This window comes from Somniosus microcephalus, chromosome 20 (assembly GCF_052327205.1).
Source record: "Somniosus microcephalus isolate GS21.2 chromosome 20, FLI_Smic_1.0, whole genome shotgun sequence".
In the NCBI taxonomy this organism is placed as follows: Eukaryota; Metazoa; Chordata; class Chondrichthyes; order Squaliformes; family Somniosidae; genus Somniosus; species Somniosus microcephalus.
The window spans coordinates 46,090,038-46,112,353 of NC_141006.1; the positions used below are offsets into that span (position 1 = coordinate 46,090,038).

Sequence of the window (22,316 nt, forward strand, 5' to 3'; positions counted from 1 at the left end):
GAAAATCTAAAGGAGCTTTTTTGATGTAGACATACAGTATACACTCTTGCGTTTCACCAGTTAATTAATCAATATAAAATGAACTATCCACATGCAGTTTCTTGAGTAACTAACAATTCCCTGTGGTTGTCTTTAGCTAATTCTATAGGACAGCGCATTCTACAAATTATCAAATCAAATCAAATCAAATCAACTTTTATTGTCATTGTTAGTGCACAAGTGCAGTACAACGAAATGTAGGCTTGCGGCTCCCGAGAGTGTACATTTAGATTAAGACATTTAAACATTCAACATACATTTGGCTTGTAATACATTAACATAAACATAACCATAATAAAGTGCATTGGCAGATGTGCAGGCTTTAGAGTTTATTTGTGGAGTTCAGTAGGATGACAGCCCTGGGAAAGAAGCTGTTCCTAAATCTGGTCGTATGGGTGCGAATGCATCTGTAGCGTCTCCCAGATGGCAGGAGGGCGAACAGACTGTGGCTGGGGTGGGTAGGGTCTTTGATGATGGACCGTGACCTCCGTAAACAGCGTTTCTGGTATATGTGCTCTATGGTCGGTAGCCGGGTGCCGGTAATGCGTTGGGCAGTTTTGACTACCCGCTGCAGGGCTTTAAGGCAAGGCAGGGAGCACTTTCTGTGATAACAGTTAACTTAAAAAAAATTGCTTTGACCAGGTATGACATGTGATGCAATTTTAGAAAGGTTTCTAAAGGTACATAATACAAACTGTTTAAAATAAATGTTTGATGGCATATTATACTTCATTTTGCCTTTTTGAAAAGCAAGCCAGTAATCAATCACAAGGTCCAATGAGGCACAGAAAGTCTTTAGCTATGTTTGGTACTTAAATGTAAGTGCAATGTGAATATATGAAGTAAATATAGACTAAGCAGTATATTTGACTTGTACATTAACTTATACTTAGAAATAATAGACTACTTATTGTATTGCTTATTGTTGCTTTGACCTCTAATCCCCTGTAAACTGCATTGGGATGTTTGTTATGTGATTGGTACTATGTAAGTGCAAGTTGTTGTATTATCAAAATGTTCAGGCTTCAATCTACAGCAAGTGGGAGATGGGAGCTTTTTGCATCATTTTTGTGTGTTCCTTCAGAGTTTCACCTCTCACACAAAGGCTGCAAATCATCCATAGTGAGCGGAAACATGAGGGAATACATTCTCAAGTATTAAAGTTTAACACTTCGAATATAATGTTGATCTTCTGCAGTGGTAATCTGCTTTTTCTGGTTTGCTAACTGGCTAAATTTCAGTTCTTTTCTAGCCAATTATAATAGAAGTGTAAAAATGGCTGAAGCTTAACTCTGTTTAGCTCATCTCGTTCAGTAGCCAGTTAATGAGGGATTGGTGCAATACTTTAAGCGCATTTGCGGTGTGAATTACTGTGAGGGTCATAAGAGGACGTCTTAGTGTTGTGAAGCTGTAAGATACCCGAAAGGTAGCACACTTGTGTGGCACAGCACATTTATGCTTAAATCTTGCCAAAGTGAAATCTTTTCCTCTGCGTTACCACTTTGTGGGGCAAAAAATAGGGCAAATTAAGGATCTACCAGAAGCCAGCTCAAGCAGAATTAGAATTAAACATGCAGGAGGCCTGAAACTAGACTTTTGACTAGAGACTTCTGGCATGAAGGAGGGGGTGGGAAAGCTCCCTCAGAATTGACTTATTAAATTTTTTGTGAAAGAATGTGTTAGAATAATTGCAGTAAAGTTGTATAAATGCTTACTTAGAATATCATTTCAAGTTTACAGACTCATGTCCAGTTTTCATCACGGTAATTCCACTAAGTGTAGGTGGTGAATTACTAATTGTACCACAATGTAGGGATATAAATGGTGCATTTAGAATTGTTGGGAGTGAATATGGTGTACTGTGGTTTAGGTGTCATCAAGCTACCAGAGCAAAGCTTGTGGGTTAAAACTGCATCCATTTACTCTCCCTTTTTAAACTAACTCACCCTAAAAGTACCAAAGATTTTCAGTACGCAAAATGATTCGAAAAGTACTTTGTGGCCTCCCATGCATTGTTCATAGTGAGTCACGGAATATATCATCTAACACAATTTATCATAGATGGTTAATTAGTTAGAGCTGAAATTATAATAGTCGAAGACTGTGAGAGGGTACTGTGATAGTTACAGACTATGCTGAACCCCTGTCACATGCAGTAAAGTAAAGCAAAATCGAACTTCAGTTCAGATTACGTAATTCAGTTGACAGACCCGGTCATGTGTTGCTCTCCATGATCCTAGCTGCTGGCAAAATTACATTTACCAAAAAATGAATAAAGTCAACCCACGAGTTTCATTTGCACACCATGTTCTAAATAAATGGGTTTGGGCTCTGTTTCAAGAAAGAAGGACTCTTGGAATTCGGATAGTGTTGTTAAACTGCTTGAGCTTGAGCTGTTGGTAATTACAGTATAATTGCACCATATATGCTTTAAATAACCAAGAGGCTTTCACACTGTGCGGCTTTCAATGTTCGAGGTGTCACGGGTCCCGAGTGACACAATAGCTGCTACTTTATCGTGAAAGTAAAATAATCTTGCACCGAATTTTACCTGACATGCTTCCTGAAAATCTTGTTCATATGCCATTTTCTTTCTCAGTAACTGAAATTTCTAATATTAAAAAAAAAAGGACTTTATATGTTTTCCTGGAGCTGTGTCTCAGTGAGCTGAATTTGGATTGTGCAGTCTAAGTATGTGCAGTGTACCGAGTCACAGCAGATATTGTGCCAACCTAGTGGTTTTCAGAACTTCTTCTATCCGAATTCCGGCAAAGAGTTTTCATTACCTCTTACTCCCCAGTAGCTATTGGTGTGATGATAACAATTACCATGTAAAATAAGAAATGTTACTTTATTTAATAGACTCCTGTTTGGAGAGACACTTGGACAGTACAGCCAAAAGATCAGTCTAAGGTAAATAAAGGGCCGACAGAGCTGGAGCGCTATGAAGGTTTGAGGCAGGCCTTCTGTGTTCAATTTGTAAATGTAAAAAGTGATCTGTCAAAAGGCATTTTTTTCAACATATAATTACAAATAAATTTTCTTAGAAATTAAAATGTTTCTGAAAACTTGCAGTCCCTCAAGCTGGAAGTTTTGCTGTCTCAACAAAGGGAGTAAATTTTAAAAATATGGATTAGAAGATTTTCAGTGTTTACCATCAGTTTAGTGGTCCAGTACAATTATGTCACTTTCTTAAAGCTTTGTTTGGAGGAAGAAGAAAAATTTGCATTTATATAGCGCCTTTGCTGATGTCTGTACGCCCAAATCGCTTTATAGCCAATGAAGTACTTTAGAAGTGTGATCACTGTTGTAATGTAGGAAACACGGCAGTCAATTTGAGTGCAGCACTGAGATAAATGACCAGATAATGAGAATTTTTAAAGTAATGTTGGTTGAGGGATATATATTAGTTAGGACACTGGGAGAACTCCCTGCTCTTCTTTGGATAGTTTTATGTCCACCTCAGAAGTTGCAGATTCTGTTATTTGGTGCTTTATGAGTCACCACAATGTACGTGTGGTTTTCCATGTACAACCAGCCACAGTGCTGCAAATGTAATTTAAAGATTACATTCCCCAGCCAATTTATTTGATGAGAAATCCTCTGTTTTATAAATGTTATCTTTTTTTGCCATTCTCCAAAATTGAGAATCACTGTGCTTTACAGTTTGGAGTTTAAGTTAATAACTAATACGACAGATTTATTTGTGATCTGAATAGAAAGGAGAGGAGAGGGATGCTAAGCTAGCCTTGTTCATGAATAGGCTCTTTATAACCCGGCTGTGGGCTAAACTATGTGCAGAATCCCATTGTTTCCTTCTTTGTGTATTGAATCCAGTATAATGTACGCTTGGCCTGGTTACCAATGTCCTGGTTAACAGAATATTGCTGCTAATGCAATCTGATATCGTTTGCTCCGTTTCTCAATACTGATACCAGGAAATAATTTTTTTAAATTTGTCCCTCTCTAAATTAAAATTGCAGTGCCCCCAATATGTTGCTGATGTATAGGTAAGAGTTGAAATAACCAGCCCATTTGAAATAGTTTCTTCTAAGTGGCACTGTAAGTATATTCAGGTTTTTATGGTAGAGGCCAATTTTAGCTATGGTTGATTTGCACAATTGAACTACTGATTTCTTGGCTTTGTTGCCAGTTGCCTGACATTGCAGAGGTGGAATGTGTGGAGTATGAGTGATAGTCCAGTGTGTGAACACAAAGTCTATTCCAGTGTAGAAGCAATGCCTTTGCAGTGAATGGCATTTAAAGAGAAAACTGTATGGACACATCAGCTTCCTTGTTTGTTGCATATCCTTCTGGAAAAAGTATCTTGTGTGACAACTACAGTTTCAAAGCGGGATTTACCTAGTTTTAATTCGGGACAGTCAGAATGACTGTCATGTGAAATAATTGGGGAACCAATTACTAAAAGGTGCATTAGTAGTCCTTTCTACTTAGTACAGTAAACTCTTTCGTATCCGGCACCGACGGGACCGGGATGGTGCCGGTTGATTAAAAATTCCGGATAATGGAGAGGTATATTTACCGAGGTTATTTTTAACAAACAAAAATAAAATAAGATTTGAATGCTATTTACATAACATGACCAACTTTTATCTGGTATAATCCTTATCTGGACATCAATTTTCTGCTTCACTGGCAAGTGTACATTGCCCTCCAAGTAACTTATCCACACCAATGCCTTCTACAGTATATAGCTTATCCACACTTACATTTCAATCTCTACCTAGCTCACCAACAGTCACCTTTTCCTTCTGGGTAAGTCCCTATGAAGTATTTATTATTCCCTACCAACTATAATTCCCTAAACAACTGAAGATTTCCGACCTATCACCTGACAGCCATGAATCCATCGGGTGGTTAACACGTAATCTGTGCTACACATAATGGCCCAGAAATTCGGGTCAGGGGCTTCCCGCGGGTGCAAGCCCCCGACCTGCACTTACCTTGCGCGCCAGCCGTTGAGCTGTGGGCCCGTGTGGGATTCCGATCCTGGGCCTCCTCCAACTGTCGGCGCGCAGTGCTTGCGTATCCCAGGGGCGCAGTTAGTTCGATGCATCCCCTGGGATCACGTGGGCCATGGAGAGCCAATGGTAGCAGGGAATGCTTCATTCATAAGTTTGACAGGAAGACCTGTCAAACTTATAAATACTATAAGCCCCAAAACATCACTAAATCTTCAAATAAATTTTTTTTAAATCACATTTTTTAAATAAATTATAAATTACATGAAATAACTATTTTAAACAATAATTTAAATTTTTGAAAAAAATAATTTTATTTTCTAATGGGGCTAAAAATAAACTTACCTTTCTTTAAAGTATTTAAAAATAATAAACCTGTGGGGAAAAAATGTTTTAATTTAAATTAATTCACCACTTACCTTGTAAAAAGCAGGCCTTGCGACTGCTTTTTACATGTCTAACTTCTGGAGACTTACCCTCCCGGGAAAACCTGCAAAAAAAAAAATGTAAGTTCGATGCGCACGCGCAGCCTCCCCCGCGCATGCGTTCGACCTCTGAACCCCTTCTTTCAGGGGAACGGAAGTGCCGGTTTCCTGCATGTGTACTCACCCTGGAGACCCGAATTTCTGGGCCAATCTGACTGTCCTTGATGTCAATTTCACATCAAATCGGCAATAGAACCTGGGACTTCCCTAGTCTGTGGCGCAGTAACATACTGAAAAATGAACTCATCCATTGCGTCTCTGGGAAACACATTCAATTCTAAAGTAGCTGCCACTCTCAATATTCTGAAGCAAGCAGAAACTAAGACTCGGACTCGGCAACATTTCCGGTTATTGAGGTGTTGTTTTCTGAGTATCAATTTTGCCGGTTATTAGAGAATTCCGGATGATTAAGTGCCGTTTAAACAAGAGTTTACTGTAATTGTTTTACCAATCTGCAATTAGCATCCCAAAATGTACAGTTAAAGCATTAAGATACTCTCCCCACATTACAGTAGTGACTACACTCCAAAAGTACTTCATTGGCTGTAAAGCACTTTAAGATGTCCGGTGGTTGTGAAAGGTGCTATATAAATGCAAGTCTTTCTTTTTAATATGTTAGAAAACGATTACTGAAGAGTAAAATGGAGCAACTATCTTTGGATTAATCAGTGTATAAATAGTTTTGTTTCTGTGCTGATTAATATTTGTATATGCACAATATCTAAGTCGGATTTACTTTTTTTTCCTGTTCAAAATGAAGTTTATTCACGTACAATATTGTGCAGCAGTCCCTTGGCAACCCTTAATCCTATCCTCCTTAGTCGTGCAGAGACAGTCTTGAGGACTTTGGAAGTCAGGGTACTTGTGACATCTGTAAAAACTGTGGTCTACTGGTGGTCATTCTAGACCAGAGGTACCCAAATAAATCCTTTAAGAAGATCAGGTTGGTGGCCTTATAATTGTCTGTCTTCAAATTTAAAAAAAAATTGGAGCAACATTACACAAGAGACACTTCTGCAGCTTTCTTGCTCTCGACCTTTCACTTTCTAAAGTATATAGAACATAAAACAAAATCTACAACAGATGTGAAAGTGAATTTGCTTTTTTTTCCACATTTAGTTTTAAAAAAAATGAAAACACTATGAATTTCACCTCAGTAAAGCCTTTGAAATTTGTCCTCAATCTTTTCTTCAAATAATTATAATAAACTTTTGAGCAGAAACTGTTAAAAGCTAAAGAAAAATATTCCTCAGTGTAGCTCACTGAATGATATTGATGCATCATAGAAAATCAGATACATTGTTCATGCTTAGGCTGTACAATCCAAATTCAGCTCACAAGGTCACTGTTCTGGCAAAAATGTCAAGTCTAAACCAAGATTTATTTAATGAGGGCATTAAAAGACAGAAAAGACAACTCAAATGGTTAATTTAATTACGTTACCATGAAATATGTAATGTTTTACTTCATTGTATCTGACATTAGAAATTCAGAAAGCATTTTAAGAAAATTGTAGGAACCCAGTTGCAAGATTGCCCAATCTGGTCACCAGGTTGCACAATCAGCGAGGAGTTTTCAGTAGCGTTTTCCGTCATAAATGGGGGATGGAAATAAATGTGGCAGAGAATTAACGATGCTTGCAGTGGTCTGTTTTGAAACCGTTTTCAAGAGACCATTCCCTGTGAGTTTCTCCACACTGACTGAGTTGATCCTATCTTATGTGGAGGATACATTGCATTTACATAGTACCAAAAGCAACTAACATGCATTTTCTTGACCAGTAGTGGATTTCCTGTGGGTTATCCCACAGAAAATCAGGATAAAGCAGATTTTCCTCCGAGTGGATATAGCTGTAAGCACAGCTTCTGATGGTGCAACTAATGGTAGTGTGCAGATGTAAGTGTGTCATAGAATGGTGATGCACACATAAGGAAGGTGTGACATACATGGCAAATACATGGCAGATTCGTGTTATATTCAAGTCTAATCTGTTGTTTTACTCTATAGGTGCTTGTCGACTTCAGTAACATGGTGGCCATGGACAGGAGGCTGGAAGGTTTTCTTGTCCCTGTGATGTCTTCTGTAATAATTGGAACCTTCCTTAGGTGGACAAGTGCTTCAAAGCTTATGCATCTGTTGTACGTCTGCTTCTGTCTGACCATGTTGAGTTCATTTACAAGTAAGTTACGCCATCCGATCTAATCGGCATGTAATTGTCTGTCAAAATATTAAATCAGTCCAGTTTGGATTCCATGAGCTAATTCATCAGTGTGATGATCAGCTATTTCCTTGTATCTTCCAAATGTATCAACCTGTGATTACTGCTTTGATAACACTTTCATAATTATGTTTATACTGTCAGCTGCCAGCTGCTAGACGGAAAGAATAGTTATTGACATTTTAAGGAGAGGTTGTGGAAAATAGTTGGCAATAACATATATAGGTATATAAGTCATACGGGTGCCCATCTTCATTGGATAAATATGAATCTGTTGTGTATATTCAGAACTGTTCATATCCTATATTAATTTCTATTTTTCAGCTACAGTACTTGTATTTATTTCTCCCACACCATATAGCATTCCTCAGTTGAGTTAAGAGGGTGGGTAGTTGAACTGCTCCAAGGATTCTGCCAGTGCTGTTGTACTGCTCCCTGTTAGAGTTTCTGTGTGAGCCAGCTGAAGGGACTCATTCAGTGAATGTTCATGTACAGTATATCACAGAAATCCCAATCTAAAACTATATTTAAATAACAAGTGGACACAGCTGCATAACATGAGTGATAAAACTACAGGCATATAATGTTCATTTGGGTCCAGGAGTTCTATAAATTTATTCCACTGGAGCCCATGTCATTTATTTATATACTGGCCAAGTTATTAACATTTGAAAACCGGAATCTTGGATGTAATAAAAAGTATTTTGATTTCTATGTGGAATGATGGAGGAGTACTGTAATGGGTATGGGAATTGATTCATCTTCCTGATGGGTGGTGTTGGATCTTCATACTATGTAGACATTGCAGAGGCTTCAGGGGAGCTCACAACTGTAGTCTACTTTGCAAATTAGTTCTAGTATTGTGAGGGCCTGGTGTTTGCACTGGGGTTCAATATGGCATGCAAAGGTATTCTTTTATTATTAGTTTGTCACTGTAATATTTTTAGTTTGTCACTGTGTTTCTGCACTAGTAGGTTGTATTCTGTAGTTTGAGTTTTTTTTAAATTCCAGAGAAGAAAAATAATGTGTAACCTAATCATGCAATTCAACCTGAGATGATCAAAATGAGCCCTGCTCTAAATGCCCCACCCATTGATTATTATTTTTTTTCCTTCTCCCTGGGGAAGTGTGGGAAATTGCCCATCCTCCCTATTCCTGATAATTCAGTTGAGAGTGATAACTTGATGTGAAAATTCACACCCTACCACTTTGGACACATCATGTTACTACTTAATTTTGTTGCTGAGCGTATAATGCACGTTTATATTGTCAGTAATATTGTGCAGCAGCATAAAAAACTGCTGGGAAAGGGACCACTGGGTTGCAGTTTACATTTAAGTCAATGATGTTTGTGGTTTAGACTTCAATTGTCAGTTGTGTTAAAAGGTTCAGATTATTATGGGCGTACCATATGTGTGCATCAGGCTAGACTGCCCATCCATTTACGGAGGAGTTTTTAATCCTATTGTGGCACTGAGTAGAAAGCCCATTCAACCCTTGTGTAATCGTTCTTGTTATGGAACTTGATGATCTACTTTGTCCGTCTTCATCAATTGCGCACACACACAATCAGTTCAACTTTTTAATATGTGATTACTGTTACTAAATTAAACATCAGTTTCTCAGTTTAATAATTTAGGGACATTACATTTCTAATGTCTTTAGGTAGTTGGACAGTGCGTGCAGAAAGCACAGGTTGCAGTATGTGAACGAGTAGCAGTGACATGGAAACACCATTTATAATAATAGTCTGGTACTCAAAATTCTGGTACTCAAGATTTTTTGGGAGGGATTAAATTCTAAATCTTTGATTTATTCAGTAGAGCTTAGACTTGACCTTTTTAGCTTTCAATTCGCCCTGCCCTATTCTTAACAAGAATACTTTGTGGAAAATAAAAGGGACCCTTTCTTTTGCTGCTTTAATATATTCATACATTATGGCACTTGAAGTACCGCTCCCCAATTGACCATTCTTCCCGTGTGTGTGCCTAGACAATTAATATTTGTAGGCTATTTGCCTTGAGCACGATCCTATTCTAACACTGGCGCACGCATTTGCACTCTAACTTTGGACTGGGATCATCAGCAATTGTTGCTAAACATTTTAATACAAGTATTTAAAACTAGTGGCCCTTGTCTTATTCCTGTATCAATGCCAATGACATCTAATCAACTGACTGAACCATGCATGTTGTGTTTGAGGATCAGTGTTGACATGTTTATCATTTGCTGGTTGCCAGCTGTCAGGATCTTGCTTACAGAGTACACAGCTCAGAAGATTACACTGGGTTAACTCTTGAGTCCTAAATATCCTAATAGTTCATATAATGCCCATCTTTTTTTGTGTAACCTGCAAATTCTGGCAATTTGTGTGTTTCTAATGTAAAATAATCTGATATGATCAGAATTTGGAGAAGTTTCATACAGAGGCTTCAAAGAAGACTCTTTGTATTGTATGGCTACAATAGTATCTGCACTGCACGGAGTACAAGTGAAGAGTTCTCCTTAGCTTGTTAGCTTAAGTTTCAAGCACTACAAACAACTGTAGTAAGGAATTGATCTCGCCTTTTAAATTCCTGGAAAATTTTCAGCTTCTACATTTTACCACTTGGTATGCTGGTGATAATGCAGGAAAATTGCCGGGTGTACTTGATGGAAAAGGTTGGAAAATAACAGCAAGAAACAGGGAAAATGTATTTTATTTTGTTATTTCAGCTTGTGTTTGATAATCCTGAGTGTTGTGTATCCCAATTTTATTAATTAATTTTATTTTTAACTAATTATGTTTTCTTGAAAATATTTATCTTTATCAAAGTAAAATTAATTTCATCTTTACCTATATTTTTAGATCTCGTTTTATGGCCCACTATGATCTCACATTAGGGAAAATGGAGGGTATGTTTGCCAGGAATTTGTAGCTTCTTATTTACTGACACAAATGATTAGTTCTGTACCTGGGCTGAAGGAGTCAGTCAGTTTAAAATATACAGTAATATCCCTTCACGATTATCTTGTGGCATTTTGCTGTGAATGTATGTTGTTTAAGTGCAAAATTTGACTGTACAGCTACGCACTGTGATGTTAATTTGTGTCCAAAGTAGTGGGGCACTGGAGTCTATTCAGGTCATCTCATACCCTGAGGCAATTTACTGAGCTGACTGTGTGCGCTCGAAGGCAAGTTACACTGAGCTTAACTGGGCTGATGTTTATTGGTCATTAAAAGAATGCATTTTTTTCAGCAATGTATATAGAAATGCATAACTAGACGACACTTGAAATAACTGGAAAAGTGTGAGAAACATTGCTGAGGAAATTTTCAAACGTTCTGCAGAAGCTATTTCATCCAGGTTGAAATTGTATCTGGTATTCCAAACTGAGTTTTAACAGTTTTTAAAAATTGTTAGACAGCACTACACGCACTTCCCAAATTGCACACAAATTTGAATGAAAGTTTTTTTTTTCATCTCTTGGAAAGGTCTGAATTCACATTTTCCCTCTGCATCTAGCACCATATAAAGCTGCCACAATAATATATTTGTATTGGGTCTTCAATATAGAAAAGGCAATTCACAGAGGAGAATAAGAACAATGCTGAGTCGTCGTGGGCAAGTTAGCAGATACAGACGAAAATTTGGTTGAAAATGTGGGTTTTGAGAAGGCTTTTAAAGGTGGTTTTAGGAGACGGGAGGAATTGAAGTAGAAACAACTGGAGGCTTTGCCGCTAGCGGTGTGGTGGAGTGAAATGGGGGCGGGGAGGGCGGCGGGGGTTTGGGGAGGGAGAACAAAGGAGGCCAGAGTCCAATGGCTGGAAGGAAAGACCGTGTTTTAGACTGGATAATGTTGTAGAGGTAAAGTGAGTGAGGCCGTGGAGTGATTTGTAGATCTAGATGAGGATTTTAAATTACATTCTGTTAGATGACAGGAAGCCGTTGTAGGTTACTGAGTGGGTGACAAGTGAGTGGGGCTTCCTGTGCAATGGAGTTTTGGATGATTTGGAGTTCATAAAGGATGTGGAGGTCTAGAGGCTAGCAAGGAAGGCATTGGAGAAATGACAAAATGGATTTTTAAAAGTTGTTCAACCTCCAGCTAAGTTGATTACAGTGCCATAATACCTACAGCACTAGAGGCTGTGACCTTGAAAACGAAAGTCTAGCCTTCACAGCACTGATGAGCTTGCACGGATTAATTTCACCAGTGTTCTGGTCATCTGGGGGAGGGGTGAAGTGTTCATTACCACACAGCTCAAGGTGTAGGAACACCGTATTCTGCGCTTTAATGTAAAATCATAGCAGCTTATGCCTATTAATTCTAATTTGGAGCAGGTCTTCATAGCCGTACTCTTACATTGAATTTGAAAATGGATTTAGACTTTCATAGTATGAAGCAAAATAATGCTGATGCCGGAAACCTGAAACAAAAACCGAAAACACTGCAAACCCAGCAGGTCAGTCAGCATCTGTGAAAAGAACAGACATGCCAATGTTTTGGGAGGGGACCCTTCCTTCTTCAGAACTTTAGCTGGTGTTTTTTTGTGTATGACAAAATAGGTAAATTACCACCTTTTTATTTCATACAGTTTTGAAATAGTTAAAACACAACATTTCAAAATGAAGTTGGGAAGACAATTTGTCTACAGAACCAGGACAGTTAGATTGACCTGGAAATTGGTCAGGGTACATGGGCTTTATTTTAGATGCAGGTTAAATTGTACATGGTCGAGGCATTTGCAGGCGCTTGAAACTCGGAAGCTATGTGAGGCTGTTCACTCACATTCATGGCAATAATTCCTACAATTGCCCTCCATCGCCTAGACTGTTTTGGTTTGGATAAGTAGTGAGGAGTTTGCCCACTGTCTTTAGTTCTGGCAGGAAATATGAACTTTGTGGATGAAATAAGATTTACATTTCTCTATGTACAAAATCATATCAAGACGGTCTATAGGAGATAAACCTAACTCTTTCATCTAAAAGTCTGCTCATTTGCCAGATTGGAGAAGACTAATGTTCCCTCTGCTGCGCGGTGTTTCCATTTAAAAGTCAGTGAGCCAGCTGCGCGGGATCTAGACTATTGCACGGCCGTGCAGCTTAATGGGAACATTGCAGGAGACCGATTCTACTTTCATTGTTTTAAGCGTTGTGTGATCATGCTTATTGTGCTCAATCAGTGTTTTGCTTATGTCTATTAATTAACATAAATATAAATTAGATTTTTTTTTTTAGCCTGCAAGAATTGGTCCCATTGTGTGTTATTTTCCACCTTTCAGGAGAAGCAAGAAAGAAAGAATTTGTATTGATATAGTGCTTCACAGCCATTGAATTACTTTTGCTGTCATGTAGGTTTAAGATTGCAGCCAATTTGTACGCAGCAAAGCTCCACAAAAAGCAGTGAGATAAATGGCGAGCTAATCTGTTTTGGAGTGTTGATTTGGGGGTTAAATGTTGGCCAGGATACTGGGAGAATATTGCTGCTCCTCTACGAATAGTACTATGGGGTCTTTTACGTCCACCTGAGCAAGCAGACAGGGCCTCAGTTTAACATGTCCTCCATAGACAGCACCTCTGACAATGCAGCACTCTTCAGTTCTACACTGAAGTGTTGGCTGAGATTATCTGCTGAAGTCTGTGGAGTGGGGCTTAAGGCCATGTTCTTCTATCACTGAGGTGAGAGTGCTGTCATAGAATTGTTCCAGCACAGTAGGAGGCCATTCGGCCCGTGGAGCCCATGCCGGCTCTCTGCAAGAGCACTTCAGCTAGTCCCAATTGCCTGCCGTTTCCCCGTAGCCCTGCAAATTTTTTTCCCCTCAGCTACTTCTCTAATTCCCTTTTGAAAGCCACGATTGGATCTGCCTCCACCACCCTTTCAGGCCATGCATGCCAGATCCAGATCATAATCACTTGCTGCGTAAAAAGTTTTTCCTCATGTCGCCTTTGGCTCTTCTGCCAATCTGTGCCCTCTGGTTCTCGACCCTTCCGCCAATGGGAACAGTTTCTCTCTCTAATCTGTCTGGACCCCTCATGATTTTGAACACCTCTATCAAATCTCCTCTCCACCTTCTCGGCTCTAAGGAGAACAACCCCAGCTTCTCCAGTCTGTCCACATAACTGAAGTCCCTCATCCCTGGAACCATTCTTGTAAATCTTTTCTGCACCCTCTCTAAAGCCTTCACATCCTTCCTAAAGTGCGGTGCCCAGAATTGGACACAATACTCCAGTTGTGGCCGAACCAGTGTTTTATAAAGGTTCATCATAACTTCCTTGCTTTTGGACTCTATGCCTCTACTTATAAAGCCCAGGAGCCTACATGCTTTTTTTTAACCACTTTCTCAACCTGCCCTGCCACCTTCAACAATTTGTGCATATATACCCCCAGGTCTCACTGTTCCTGCACCCACTTTAGAATTGTAGCCTTTAGTTTATATTGCCTCAACTCGTTTTTCCTACCAAAATGTATCACTGCAATTTTCTGCATTAAACTTCATCTGCCACGTCCGCCCATTCCACCAGCCTGTCTATGACCTGTTGAAGTCTATCCCGATCCTCCTCACTGTTCACTATACTTGCAAGTTTTATGTCATCTGCAAATTTTGAAATAGTGCGCTGTACACCTAAGTCCAAATCATTAATATATATCAAGAAAAGCAGTGGTCCTAGTACCGACCCCTGGGGAACACCTGTGTATACCTTCCTCCAGTCTGGAAAACAACCGTTCACCACTAGTCTCTGTTTCCTGTCACTTAGCCAATTTCGTATCCATGCTGCCACTGTCCCTTTTATTCCATGGGCTTCAACTTTGCTGGCAAGACTATTATGTGGCACTTTATGAAATGCCTTTTGGAAGTCCATGTACACCACATCAACCCTCTCTGTTACCTCATCAAAAAATTCAATCAAATTAGTTAAACACGATTTGTCTTCAACAAATCCGTGCTGGCTTCCTTTAATTAATCCACACTTATCCAAGTGACTGTTAATTTTGTCCTGGATTATTGTTTCTAAAAGCTTCCCCATGGAGGTTAAGCTGACTGGCCTGTAGTTGCTGGGTTTATCCTTGCACCCTTTTTTTGAACAAGGGTGTAATATTTGCAATTTTCCTCTGGCACAACCCCCGTATCCAAGGAGGATTGGAAGATTATGGCCAGTACCTCCGCAATTTCCACCATTACTTCCTTCAGCATCCAAGGATGCATCCCATCTGGTCCTGGTGACTTACCTACTTTAAGTACAGCCAGCCTTTCTAGGACCTCCTCTTTATCAATTTTTATGCCATCCTCTATGGAGGATAGATGGGCATCTATTGAGGAGAGAAACCAGAGGTTCATGGACATCCTTGTTATGAGGGATGTCAGCACAGAAATGGGTCCTCATGGCCCCACTGATGCGCACCAAGGTGCTCTCCAGCTACTTGCTAGCAGAGAAGTGCGGGTGGCACATGAGACGGATGATGGTGGGAGGGGACATGGAAGTGGGGGCTCCTCTCCAAGCGCTCTAACTACCCCCCCCCCCCCACCTCCCTTGCCAACCCCTCGGTCAGAGCTCCAGATGCATCCCCGAACAGTAATGGCCAAATCTGCCCCTGCACAGCTGCAGGAGGAGCAAACTTTGGCGGGGCACTCAAAGGCTCCAAAATCCAGAGGACGATCGCCAAAGGCGTCTAAGCAGGCACAGCAGGGAAGTGAGCAGCCTGCCTCTACATCTGGTGAAGCCACAGGGGTAACACCTCGTAGAGGCACGCGTAAAAGAAAGCTCACACATAAATAGTCACTTGCGTGATTTGCTATAAGTGAATGTTAAATTTCAGTTCTTTTATTTTGTCGCAATAATGTAATGTTTTGTGAATGATTGATGATGTTGCCATATGTGTAGTCACAAATTGAGGTGGCACAGACAAGGGTAAGGGCACCTTTACTGTCCAGCAATGGTGGTGACAGTGCAAGGATTGAACAGTTCATTGTAGAGATGCTCTATGGTGTGGCAGTGTGGTAATGCCAACCTCCATGTGTATGTGGCAGCCACATGTCTGCTGCATAAAGTTAGGTGAATCTGGCATTGACTAGGCCATTCCTGGCATCACAGGCAGCAATCTGGTCGCACTGGGTCAGCCGCCTCCTCCAGGTCTTCCTCTTGCTGAACCTCATTCGGCTCCTTCTCCTCCTGAAGAGGCTGTGCGCTCTGCACCTTCTTCCTCATGCAGCGCTAATCCTCGCTGTGAAGGGATAATTACTAATCCTAGCCCCTTTAGGGCTACCCCAGATCAGGCGTATTTCTCAGACGTTCACTTTCAACTCACATTTGAGGTAGCTGAATCCTAAAGATGCTTAACTGGGTCTAAAGGTCTGGGCTATCTTCCCTAAAGGAAAGGAGCAACCCGAGAATGTTACCATCCTCCAGATAGCACTTTTAAATAACGTTCCGGATACTATGAGGGTCCGGAAAACTCCCCCAGAATTCTGCAACTCCTCACCAAAGAGTGTACAGAAATTGAGTTTGCGAGTTTTTGATACAGAAGTCTTATGTGAGACAATTCTAAAAATATATAGATTTATTAAAGAACTGACATGCAATTTACAGTTGGTGAGTCAATCACAACATTAACAGTTCCAAAAAGAGAAAACTTAAGATCTTATTATCAGAGAATCTTATTTTTAAATCTTAACTTCACTACAGTATTACAGTTCTTAAAGTGTTCTACAGGATATCCACCAAAATCAAATACCTTTGATCCCCGAGGTACAAAGAGTTGGAGACTACAGAGCTGCCTCTGAAGCCGAAAATCGCTTTGCCCGATTAAAGCGAGTCTGTTATCCCATTTGAGAGTTCCATATTTATACCTTTTTCCAGTGGTATTTCCTTTAAGGTTTTCTGCTGATGCAAGCTAGTTATCTCTAGTCATTTTTCTGCCGACCTCTGCAAATCTTACAGCCACCTCAGCCAGAATCATGTCTCATCTCTAGGTGTTCTAAGTTTACCATATAAAAATGGTGCGATGGCAGATGTTCCTTACTTTGTCATCTTTACAAGAGCGGATGTTCCTTATCTTATGTGCTTCTTTACGAAGTGTAAATTGGAACACCTTATCCAGAGTGAACCATTGTTTTTTTCACAAAAGTTCAGCTTGTCGGAGCCCTTCACCTTCTGTTTCAATAAGGTTATTTATTCAGGGTCAACAACTATCTTATCTCAATAGCCAGAATTCTTTCATAGCTATTTCATAGTTAGGTTTCTAGATTTCCAAACCCAGTTTGTCATGTTCTAATAAGGCCAGAATTCTTTCATAAGATGGTGTATTTTTCTGAATAGGTCATATGGCTTCTTCCTTCACAGCTGCAGTGTGATGTTGTGCAGGGCGCAGCAGACAACGATTCTGGAGACCCTGGCGTACTGAAGGGTTTCACCAGATCTGTCCAGGCATCTGAAGCGCATTTTGAGCAACCCTACTGTTTGCTCTGAGAGTTCTGGTTGAAATGCTCCTGGCGCAGGATGCAAGAGTCATGGCAGCTGCCTGGGAATCTCGTGCACACATACATGATGTGATTGCACTAGAGAGGGTACAGAGGAGATTTACAAGGATGTTGCTGGGAGTAGAGAATCTTAGCTATGAGGAAAGACTGGATAGGCTGGGTTTGTTTTCCTTGGAACAGAGGAGGCTGAGGGGAGACCTTATTGAGGTGTATAAAATTATGAGGGGCCTAGATAAAGTGGATAGAAAGGACCTATTTCCCTTAGCAGAGGGGTCAAAAACCAGGGGGCACAGAGGGGATTTGAGGGGCAATTTCTTCACCGAGGGTTGTGGGGGTCTGGAACTCACTGCCTGAAAGGGTGGTAGAGGCAGGAACCCTAACGGTTCAAGAAGGCGGCTCACCACCATCTTCTCAAGGACAATTAGGGATGGGCACTAAATGCAGGCCTAGCCAGCCAGCGACGCCCACATCCCATCAATGAATTAAAAAAAAAAATCCACATTTAAAAAGTACTTGGCTGTGCACTTGGGATGCTCTAACCTGCAGGGCTACGGACCAAGAGCTGGGAAATGGGATTAGGCTGGATAGCTCTTTGTTGGCCGGCACGGACACAATGGGCCAAAATGGCCTCCTTCCGTGCTGTAACTTTCTATGATGCTCTTCCTATAGTTGCAGACCAGCTGCTCGTTAAGGGAGTGGAAGCTCTTGCGGTTTACAAATGCTGCTGGGTTCTGATGGGGTGCCCTGATGGCCACATGTGTGCAGTCGATGATGCCCTGCACCCGTGGGAAGCCAGCCAGATCGACACCTGCTCAGCAACACTGGCTTCATCAGTGGATGTAATTTGTGGACTTGTCAAAGAGGGCATCGGTGACCTGCGTGATGCATCTGTGGGCAGCTAAACTGCAAGATGCTGCTGATCCCTGGAAGGAGCCTGGCGCAAAGAAGTTGAGGGCAGTGGTGACTTTGACAGCCACTAGTAAGGCGTGTCCACCTGCTCCTCTGGGCTGCTGGTCTTGATCGAGCATTGTGCAAATGTCTGCAACTACCTGTCGCGAAGCCTCTGCCTCCTTTGGCACTGCTGCTCAGTCATGTTGAGGAAGCTCATCCTCTGCCTGTAAACCCAGTGTTGGGGGTATCTCCTGCGGCGCGGAGCAACCCTGCGCTGACGGCCTCTGCCCTGTGCAGTATCAGGTGGTTGAGGAGAAGGTTGGCGCTCCTGTTGTTGACGCTGCTGGTGTTCCTGGTTCTGCTGTTTCTGCGGATGATCATCTTCCGATTCTGAGAACCAGGGTGAGAGAGTATAAATGGTTCCCATTCTGCTGTTATATATATGGCAGTTGAGGATGAGATGGTAGAAACAATCAGTCAGTGGGGAGAGAGGTTATTCCAAGGAGGTGACAGTGCGTATGGAGTTTACAACGCACACTTACAGCCTCAATACAGATCAAATGTGCCTTCCTAATCCTGAAATCAGCAACTTGTGACATTGCAAACTGAACAGATGTGAAAGGTTACATTTTATACTGCAGTTGCAGCTGGGAACTACTCAACTCGATTGACCTCCCGACATACTTACCTGACGTGATCTCCGAAGGATGTGAACCCCGTTGAAAATGTGGGGAAAATAGAAAAAGGCTGGCAAAATAGTCTTTAATAAGCAGTTAAGTATCCTAAATGCCTCCCCCGCCGCTTGGTGTCTGGTCTGTTCTGAAATCACAGACCCAACGCTTTGGAAACTTACATGGAGGCAGGTTCCCAACCCACCATCAATCATTGCGAATTTTGACAGTGGACCCACATCCAAACCCGCCCTCTGAGCGCTGGCAAATCGCGGCCTATGACTTTGGCAGCATCTTCTTCCTTGGTAAAGACAGATGTAACATACTCATTTAGTACCTCAGCCATGCCCTCTGCCTCCATGTGAAGTCTCCTTTTTGGTCCCTAATCGGCCCAACCTTTCCTCTTACTACCCGTTTACAATTTATATGCCTATAGAAGACTTTTGGATTCCCTTTCATGTTAGCTGCCAGCCTATTCTCATACTCCACACTTCAGAAATTCTTCCCCCTCTCTGCCCTTTACACTATTAGGATAATTGAAGTCCCCCATTAATGCAACTCTATAGTTCTTGCACCTCTCTGTAATTTCCCTGAAAATTTGCTCCTCTATATCCTTCCCACTAGTTGGTGGTCTGTATAATACACCCAGTAGTGTAATGGTACCTCTATTGTTTCTTAACTCTAACCAAATCGATTCTGTCCTTGACCCCTCCAGGACATCCCCTCTCTCCAGCACTGTAATATTCTCCTTAATCAAAACTGCCACCTCACCTCCTTTCTTTACTTCCCTATCTTTCCTGAACACCTTATATCCAGGAATATTTAGTACCCAGTCCTGCCCTTTTTTGAGTCAGGTCTCCGTTATCGCCACAACATCATATTCGCATGTCACTATTTGCGCCTACAGCTCACCAACCTTATTTACCACGCTTCGTGTGTTTACATACATGCACTGTAAACCTATCTTAGACCTTCTTGTATTCTCTTAGTCTGACCCTACCTAATACTGTACTATCTCTTACTCTAGTGCTATCTGTATCTCCCACTCTTTTTTGTGCACCATGTTTCTCCTTTCTAATGCTACATCCTGGTGCCCATCCCCCTGCCAACTTAGTTTAAACCCTCTCCAACAGCACTAGCCAACTCCCCAGTGAGGGTATTGGTCCCGGCTCTGTTGAGGTGCAACCCATCCGGCCTGTACACGTCCCACCTCCCCCAGAACTGGTCCCAATGTCCCAGGAATCTAAAGCCCTCCCTCCAGCCACACACACATCTGCTCTATCCTGCTATTTCTAAACTCACTAGCGCGTGGCACTGGGAGTAATCCAGAGATGACTATCTTTGAGGTCCTGCTTTTTAATCATTTTCTTAGCTCCCTAAAATCTGCCTGCAGGTTCTCATCCCTCTTTCTACCTATGCCATTGATGCCAATATGGACCACGGCCTCTGGCTGTTCACCCTCCCCCTTCAGAATGTTCTGCAGTCGCTCAGTGACATCCGAGTTAAACTGGAAAATGTGGTAGGCATCCTATACAATCTCCAATGAAATGTATCCTGCCGGTTGGGCTACTTGTTACAAGTTAACCCATACACGTACAAGGGTGCAAGTTTCGGATCATACAAAAACATACAAAAGAATTGGCAGGAAAAGATTAGCTGTTCCATCGAGCCTGCCCCACACAGTCGTGATGTCTTCAGCATCATGATTCACGACAACCTCGCCCACCAACACCCATGTAATCTCCTGTGAGAGGTCAAACAAACAGATCAAAAACCTGTCCCACTGCTTGTCTCGCTCTCTTTCTGCTGGCAAAATTCAGTGGCAACAACAAAAGTAAACTATTGCATAATGACTACATTAATGACTTGGATGAAGGGACCGAGTGTAATGTATCCAAGTTTGCTGACGATACAAAGCTAGGTGGGAAAGTAAGCTGTGAGGAGGACACGGAGCCTGCAAAGGGATATAGACAGGTTAAGTGAGTGGGCAATAAGGCGGCAGTTGGGAGTACAATGTGGGGAAATGTGAGGTTATACACTTTGGTAGAGAGAATAGACAAACAGAATATTTCATTAATGGTGAGAAACTATTAAATGTTGGTGTTCAGAGAGATTTAGGTGCCCTTGTACTGGAAACACCGAGTTAACATGCAGGTGCAGCAAGCAATTAGGAAAGCTAATGGTATGTTGGCCTTTATTGCAAGGGGGTAAGAGTAAGGAAGTCTTACTACAATTGTACAGGGCTTTGGTGAGACCACACCTGGAGTACTGTGCACAGTTTTGGTCTCTTTATCTGAGGAAGGATATACTTGCCTTGGAGGCAGTGCAATGAATGTTCACTAGATTGATTCCTGGGATGGGAGGGTTATCCTATGAGGAGTGAGTGAGTAAGTAGATTGGGCCTATACTCTCTGGAGTTTAGAAGAATGAGAGATGATCTCATTTAAACATATAAGATTCTGAGGAGAATTGACAGGATAGATGCTGAGCGGTTATTTCCCCTGGCTGGAGTGTCTAGAACTAGGGGGCATAGTCTCAGGATAAGGGGTCGGCCATTTAAGACTGAGAAGAGGAGGAATGTCTTCACTCGGAGGGTTGTGAATCTTTGGAATTTTCTACCCCAAGGGGCTATGGATGCTGAGTTGTTGAGTATATTCAAGGCTGAGATAGATAGATTTTTGGACTCTAGGGGAATGTAGGGATATGGAGATTGGGTGGGAAAACCGAATTGAGGTCGAAGATCAGCCATGATCTTACTGAATGGCGGAGCAGACTCTGTGCCGTATGGCCTAGGCCTACTCCTGCTCCTACATGAAACTTGTATAAAAGCCACCAGTGGGAGCAGAAGATGCAGACACATGTGGCAATGCTCTCTTGCTGATTTTTGCTGTGGATGGGAGTCTAAAATCGGGTCCCCGGTGAAAGGCAGAACCAGCTGTCCCTTTCTCTGAAACCTGGCTTCAGTTTCCAGTAATGCTTGGAACTGGAAAAGAAAAAAATCAATCCTATTATCATGGTTAGCCTCAATCCAAGTGCCTGATCTTTCTGTTCTTAGTATCTTGTTTTAAGGGCTAAAAAATCAGCAGCCGAGACTGCAGGATGACTGTGACACCTTCCCAACCCCCCCTCCCCCAAAAAGTTCAGCAACAGTCAAGTTACTGTCTGGAAATGTCTAATGTGATTAAATTCAGTGAAAACCCAGTGAGCAGGTTAAAACAGACTATTGCAAACGACACTCAGGTTCTTGTTTATTTATTTATTAAAATGTTGCAACTTTCACCAATACCATGTGAATATTCTAAATGGCATAGCCTGTGGCAGTTGGTGTATTGAGTTCTGCCCAGAGCAATCACATGTCTGTTTAGTTAAGTACAGAATGGCATCTTGATTAAGGATTCCAGCTTTGCTGTCTTCTGGCTGAAAGAGGGCAAGTAAAGATTGAGGACGGAGGTTAAATGAATGAAAGAAGTTGGGGGGGGAAGAATAAGCTTAAAAAAATATATTTTATATATATATATTGAAGAGCAAAAAGTTAGCAGTCTGCCCACTCAAAATGTGGATAAACTTGTGACT

General features: G+C 41.4%; 1 protein-coding gene across 2 annotated transcripts in view; it reads left to right on the forward strand.

Annotated features, from left to right (window-relative positions):
- LOC147103192 (dyslexia-associated protein KIAA0319-like protein) overlaps nt 1-22,316 on the forward strand; it is a 123,303-nt gene that overhangs the window by 1,954 nt on the left and 99,033 nt on the right. For both annotated transcript variants that reach the window (XM_085962584.1, XM_085962585.1), the window contains exon 2: nt 7,514-7,685. In XM_085962584.1, coding sequence (XP_085818710.1) covers nt 7,535-7,685 — 151 coding nt within the window. In that variant the 5' untranslated portion in view covers nt 7,514-7,534. The remainder of the gene's footprint in view (nt 1-7,513; nt 7,686-22,316) is intronic.